At 63.8% G+C, this 6,382-nt stretch overlaps 1 protein-coding gene across 1 annotated transcript; it reads right to left on the reverse strand.

The window, feature by feature from the left end:
* Positions 1-4,263: 4,263 nt before the first annotated feature.
* RXFP3 (relaxin family peptide receptor 3) lies at positions 4,264-5,654 on the reverse strand. The gene has a single exon (XM_008154839.3). It carries the CDS (start codon positions 5,614-5,616, stop codon positions 4,264-4,266), a length of 1,353 nt encoding a protein of 450 aa, XP_008153061.3. The 5' UTR covers positions 5,617-5,654.
* Positions 5,655-6,382: the final 728 nt, after the last annotated feature.

Consider the following 6,382-nt stretch of genomic DNA (forward strand, 5'->3'; position numbering starts at 1 on the left):
CTGGGGTCTGCCCGCTGCAAGCTCGGTGCTCCGACTGCGGCTGCAGTAACGTGCCCGCCCCCACTCCCCCCGGCTCCCTGCACAGCAGCCCCCACACTGCAGGCACCATTTGTCGCAGGGGAGACTGGACTGCCTCTCCCTCCACTGGGGACCAAGGGTGAGCGCAGGCGAGGCACCCACACGCCCCTGTCTCTGTGTCTCAGGGCAGGGTGCAGAGGGGGGCTGTTTCCCATGGGGCCTCTCAGGTCTTGAGGAAACCTGAGAAGCAGATGAATTTACACACGACTCCTGGATTTATTCGTGTGTGTGTGTGTGTGTGTGTGTGTGTGTGTGTGTGTGTGTGTTTTAAAGAATTTATTTTTATTGTTAGGAGTATTACAGATTGGGGGCTCATGTGTTTGTTTTTTTTTAAATCAAATTCACCAGTACTCAAAATATTGCTGGTGATTTATTTTATGACATTAACCTACTCCCATTTAATTCATATGAAACTCGCTCGTATGAATTCATGTTAACTTAGGACATCCTGGGCAAGTCTGCCTGCGCAGCTCCTGCTGGAGGACTCGCCGCCTCGGGGCAGCTCATGGCGTGGGCAAGTGGAATAGCTCTCCAGTCCGCACCTGTTCATCCCTGGGAGACCCTGGGGAAGCCTGTAGCAAGCAGCCTCCCTCTCCTGCGGTCTCTTCTCCAAGTCAGGCACCTCCTCCAGCCCCTCCCCGCCCCGCCCCTCCCCTGCTGCCCATGGGCCAGGGCGGGCTGCCTGGACAGACCAGGGCGTTGGGGTTATCGGGGGGCTGCCTGGACAGACCAGGGCTGTAGGGTTATCGGGGGGCTGCCTGGACAGACCAGGGCTGTAGGGTTATCGGGGGGCTGCCTGGACAGACCAGGGCTGTAGGGTTATCGGGGGGCTTCCTGAACAGACCAGGGCTTTGGGGTTATCGGGGGGCTTCCTGGACAGACCAGGGCTGTAGGGTTATCGGGGGGCTGCCTGGACAGACCAGGGCTGTAGGGTTATCGGGGGGCTGCCTGGATAGACCAGGGCTGTAGGGTTATCGGGGGGCTGCCTGGACAGACCAGGGCTGTAGGTTATCGGGGGGCTGCCTGGACAGACCAGGGCTGTAGGGCTGGGCTGGCGAGTCCTGGCTTTGCTGCTCATCAGCAAACCACTGAATGGCCCCAAGGCACTTGCTCACCTGCACGTTGGGGGTGATAATTCCAGCCTCGGGGAGTTGTGGCCATTAATAACACGTGACACTTGGAGCGTGCTATGGCCCCTCTGAAAGCTCCGCCCGCGCTACCACAGCAGCCTGGGAGTGGGTGTGTGGCTGACCTCCAGTTCGCAGCGGAGGAAACTGAGGCAGAGAGGCAGAACGTACCTCATCTGCAGCTACGCAGCTCGTAGGTGTCCGAGCTGGGCTTTGAACCCAGGCACTCAGGTTCCGCTCTTTCCTCTCAGAGCCTGGAGGCTGGCGGTTGGATGAATGACAGCTATTGTCACCACTGTTGAAGGCTCCCATCCTGTCCCCCCAGGCCTTGATCTGCCCTTCTGCTGTGCCTGAGCAGGGCAGAATGGAGACTGGCCCAATGGCTTCTACAGGTTAAAAAACATCCGTGGTTCCTTTTCCTGCCTCACCTTAGGGCCTGGTAGTGTAGTCATTGCCTCAGACGAACTTCTAACTTACCAAAACCTGAGTGCTGGCGGGAATTTGGAGAAAGGCAATGAGCTGCTTGTGAGAACAGACGCTGGAATTCACCCTATCGCTTCCGTTCACAGGTGTGGGGCGGATGGATGGGTTCAGTGGCGTGGGCAGGCCCCTTTGGGGTCGTGATGCTGAGGAGAGGAAGTGTGCTCTGGTTGGTCTATGGAAGGCTTGGGGTTCTCTTTCACACCCCTGCAGGGCCCAGAGCAAGGGCCTACTAATGGAGGCCCTGAGTCCACAGCCCAGCCCTTCTCCTTGCACCCCTAGCTCTGGTGTGCACTTTGGCATCGGCACATCCATAGCCTTCCCACCCACCCCCATACCACACCTGCAAACAGCCACCCTCAGGCACCCCTCACACCCCAGGGTGCAGAGACTCAGTGCTGTGGTCACCCTCTGGGGGATGGACAGGGGAAGGACCCACCAAGGCCGGTGGATCGTCTCAGGCCATTTCCATGGGGATTCGGAGGTCCAGGCGCTGGAGCATAATCTAGAATGCAGGTGGGGCCCAGGCGCCAGGTGGCTGTGTGGATTCATTGCCACGGGGGGAGGGGTGCTAGTGGATGGGAGGGGAGAGCAGAGTCCTGTAGTAATCAAACCCCAGGTCTAAGGGCAGTACTGACAATACCAGCCTCAGAGCATAGCCAGAGAGCGGACCCCTAGTCATTGTGCGGCAGCCTCCCCCTCTCTCCCAGCTTCCCCAGGGGCCGCAAACCGCAGCTCCTAGCTCACCCGCCTCCTCTCGCTGCTCCGCCGCTCTGGCTTCCAGGTGGCGGCTGCAATTGTCTTGATTGCCTCCTTTTCTAATTGCCTCCTTTTCGTTTTGAGAGCCACTCTCTGCTGCTCCTGGGTTATCACACCTGTGGCGGGCAGTGCTGGGTGCAGGCATCTGGGACAGCCCTGTGATCTGGCCACTTCTAGTCTGTGTGTGGGGGTGGGGTGGGGGCTTACACTAAAGTGGGCACCCCCTTCCCGCCGCTCCCACTCGATACCTGCAGGACACACGGCAGGAAGCCAGCACCAGGCACTCAAGCCGCAGGCAGTTTGCTCCATTTTCTCCAGGTCCCCGATAATTTGCACACCGAGGGGGGGCGTCTTCCCCACCCTGAGCCTGCTGTTGTTCCCCTCAGCCTCTGAGCCCGCTCTCCTCTCCACAGGCTCCTCTCACAGACTGCCACCCGCCAGGCCCCTGCATGCTGGTGGTACATCCCCTCCCAAGTGCAGCCATTCTTTTGGGCGAGTCACATGTCAAACTACTCTGTCTTCCCCAGTCTTCCTTCCTCCCGCTCCCCATCACGTATCCCACTTAGAGAAGCCAGGCCAGGGCTGACTGAGAGGAGCCTGGGGGTGAATACTCTGAGGACCCCACGTGACCCAGCACTCGCCATTACAAAAGCAACAGCCACAAGCCGCCTTCCTTGTTGTGCCTGCCGGACCTGGGCTTCCACAAATGGCATCGTTTCCTGGACTCAGTATGTATCTCCTCCCCCTTCTCCAAGGGCTGTGCTGGTGTGTGTTTGAAGGTTTTGAAATGAATGATTGGCCAGCTGGGAGGGCCATCTTTCCTGGACCCCCAAGAAGTCAAAATTAGTCACCGCTGGCCAACCACAGGGCATGGGCTTTATTACACATGAAGCTCTTTTCAGATGGACACTGAATGGGCTGCTGGGATGAGGAAGGAAGCTAGAGCATCCTCTCTCTCTCTCTCTCTCTCTCTCTCTCTCTCTCTCTTTCTCTCTCTCTCTCTCACACACACACACACACACACACACACACACACACACACACACACACTTAAATATTCAAAGTCCCCACGCCCAGCAGCATTTCTACTCAGACCTCTTCAAGTTGCTCCTGGGCACAGCTCCCCGACTGCGGACTCACCTCCTGCTGTTACTAAGTGAGCAGTGAGCCCCCTTTTCCTTAGAGGCAGTAGCTGAGGAGGTCTCTATCCAGCCCCGTAGTCACACTGCCTCCCCGCCCTCCCTCCGTGACCCACGCCCCAGCCAGTGGCTCTGCTCCATGGACACAGTTGTTTTGCCCCAAGCCATCAGAGGGCAGAGGTCGGGATGGGTTGATTAAGGGTACCACAGCCCCCGGGGGTGCCTCTCACGTCCTTTCCTCCTGGGGCGGCGATTGTCACTCCTTTCTCCCAACGGGAAAAGTTTCTTGTCCCCAAACTCTAGGCTGCCCGCAAAGCCACGCAGATCAGACCTTCGCCCCCGCGGCAGCCTCCTGGCCGAGGCCAGAGGAGAGGTGTTGGGGTGGGCGCCCCGGCTGGATGCGCCGAGAGGACCCTTTCAAGGGCTCCCGAAAAGTCGCTGGAATAAATGCGCTGGATTGTCTGCTCCATTTGGTTGAGCCCCATTTCCTCGCGCCCCAAGCTGTCCACAGTCCTGATGCCTCCTCCGCCGCGGGGAGCCCCCACACTGCCCAGCGCTGGCCGCGTGAGGCGAGGAGAGGCGCCTGTGGAAGGGGCGGAGGTCGGCGGCCTGGCCCCCCCAGAGGCTGAGGCTGACCTGGACCCCCGTCCCCCGCCCTCTCTCCTCTCCCCTGCGCCCGGTCAGCAGGCAGAGCTGCTGGGCAGCGGGTCCTGGCGCCCGCCGCTGTAGACCACCACGCCCGGCGGGTAGCAGCGCGGGTCGGGCTCGGCGAGCGGCCGGAGGGGCGCCGGGGGGTGCAGCGCCGGGTCCTCGGGCTCCGGCCTGGTGGAGGCGGTGAGGGGGCGCGTGCTGGTGAGCGAGGGGCCCGCGAGGCGCCCCAGCAGGGCCTTGAGCGCCTGGCGGCAGTCGCGGCGCGCCAGGCAGTAGAGCACGGGGTTGAGGCAGCTGTTGGCGTGCGCCAGGCACACGCTGGCGGGGAAGGCGTACGCCTGGCACAGGAAGAACGCCCGGCCGAAGGGCGCCGCGCCCAGCTTGATGAGGGCGCCCCAGGCGGTGAGCGCCTGGTTGGGCAGCCAGCACAGGAAGAAGGCGAGGACCAGGATGCTCACGGATTTGGTGACCCTGGCCCGTCTGCGGGCGCTGGCGGCGGCCAGGCCTCCCCCGGCCGCCGGGCTCCGTCCCGGGGCCCCCGCCACGCGGCGGTCGGCGATGGAGCGCACCAGCAGCAGGTAGCAGAGGCTGGTGACGCCCAGCGGCAGCACGAAGCCCAGCAGCACCTTCTGCAGGTGGTAGAGGCCCAGCCAGAACTGCCGGTCGCCGCCCGGCACCCGGGCCGGGAAGCGCACCAGGCACAGCTCCTCGCCCAGCACCCGGACGGTGGTGGCGAAGAGGGCGTGGGGCAGCGAGGCCAGCACGGCCGCCGCCCAGATCAGCGCGCACAGCGCCCGGGCCCAGGAGCAGCCGCCGCCGCGGCCGTGGCCTCGGCTCCCGTGGCTCCTGAGGGCCGAGGCCACGGAGCGGTAGCGCGCCACGCTCATGGAGGTGAGGAAGAAGACGCTGGCGTACATGTTCACCGACGTCACGAGGGACACGATCTTGCACATGGCCTTGCCGAAGGGCCACCTGAAGTCCAGCGCGTTCTCCACCGCCCAGAAGGGCAGGGTGAGCACGAACTGGAGGTCCGTCAGCGCCAGGTTGGTCACGAAGAGGTGGATGGAGGACGCGCGCCAGCCGTGCTGGCTCGGCACCAGGTAGAGCACCAGCAGGTTGCCCGCCAGCCCCAGCGCGCACACCACCCAGTACACCGCGCTGAGGAGCAGGCGCACCCGCGCCTCGGCGTCCGCGCGCCCTGACCCCCCGCCGCCGCCTGGGGGGTGCCCGGGCGCCGCGCCTTCCGGGGACTCCAGCCCCAGCTCCCACCACAGGTCCCCGAGCGGCAGCGACGCGTTGGCGCTCGCGTTGGCCTCCCGCAGGAGGTCGGGGACCAGCTGGGAGAGTCCCGCCAGCTCTTCCCCGCCGGCCGCCGCGGTCATGCTGGCTCTCGTGGCAGCAGCGGCCACCTGCGTGTGCCGGTGCCTCTAGGTCATGTTCCGGGGACAAGACCCACAGGGCGCCCGGCTCGCCCGGGGTTCCGACCCGGGGCGAGGGCGCAGGGCGGGCAGGGCGCGTTCGGAGCAGCAGCGAAAGCCCGCGCCTCGCAGCCGGTGCGCGCGGGTCTGGGCGCGGGAGGTGCGCCCCGCGTCTGCTCCGGAGGGAGGAGGGCAGCGGAGGACCGCGGCTCCTAAGGCGAGCGGCTGGCGCCCGACGGTTCCGGGGCGTCTCCGGCGTCCCCGCTGTCACTTGGGCACTAGCGCACCACCCATGCCGCTATCGGGGGCCCGCTCCTTGTCTTTCAAATACCTTTGTGGGTTTCTTCTGCTCCTTGGAGGGGGGTTCTGTCCTTTGGGGGGAAAGGAGACAGGAGAGGCCCGTCTCCCTCGCTCTGAGTCTCCGGAGGTCTGTCGATGTCGCCTTCGCTGCCCCGCGTCTCCGCTGTCCTCCACTCGCTGCGAGTTGCCCACCGCGCGCCGGAGTGGTACTGGCTCCGGCAAAGCCAGGCTGCGGGCTCCCACGGAGCATGCGTGAACCCCAGGGCGTGCGGGGGCGCTTTCCGAGGTGCTGAACTTGGCCGCGCCCGCCCAGGGGAGGGCAGGGAGGGGGGCAGCAGGCAGAGCCCACCCGCCCGCTCCCCCTTTCTTGTTACTAAGTTTCAGGAGCAAATGATCTTAACCTTTTACTCTCTGTTGTCGGAGACCGTCT

The sequence above is a fragment of the Eptesicus fuscus genome, chromosome 4 (genome assembly GCF_027574615.1).
Source record: "Eptesicus fuscus isolate TK198812 chromosome 4, DD_ASM_mEF_20220401, whole genome shotgun sequence".
Lineage (NCBI taxonomy): Eukaryota > Metazoa > Chordata > Mammalia > Chiroptera > Vespertilionidae > Eptesicus > Eptesicus fuscus.

Excerpts from the sequence above, each read along its gene's own strand:
- RXFP3 (XM_008154839.3), bottom strand. The coding sequence starts at position 5,616 with ATGACCGCGGCGGCCGGCGGGGAAGAGCTGGCGGGACTCTCCCAGCTG.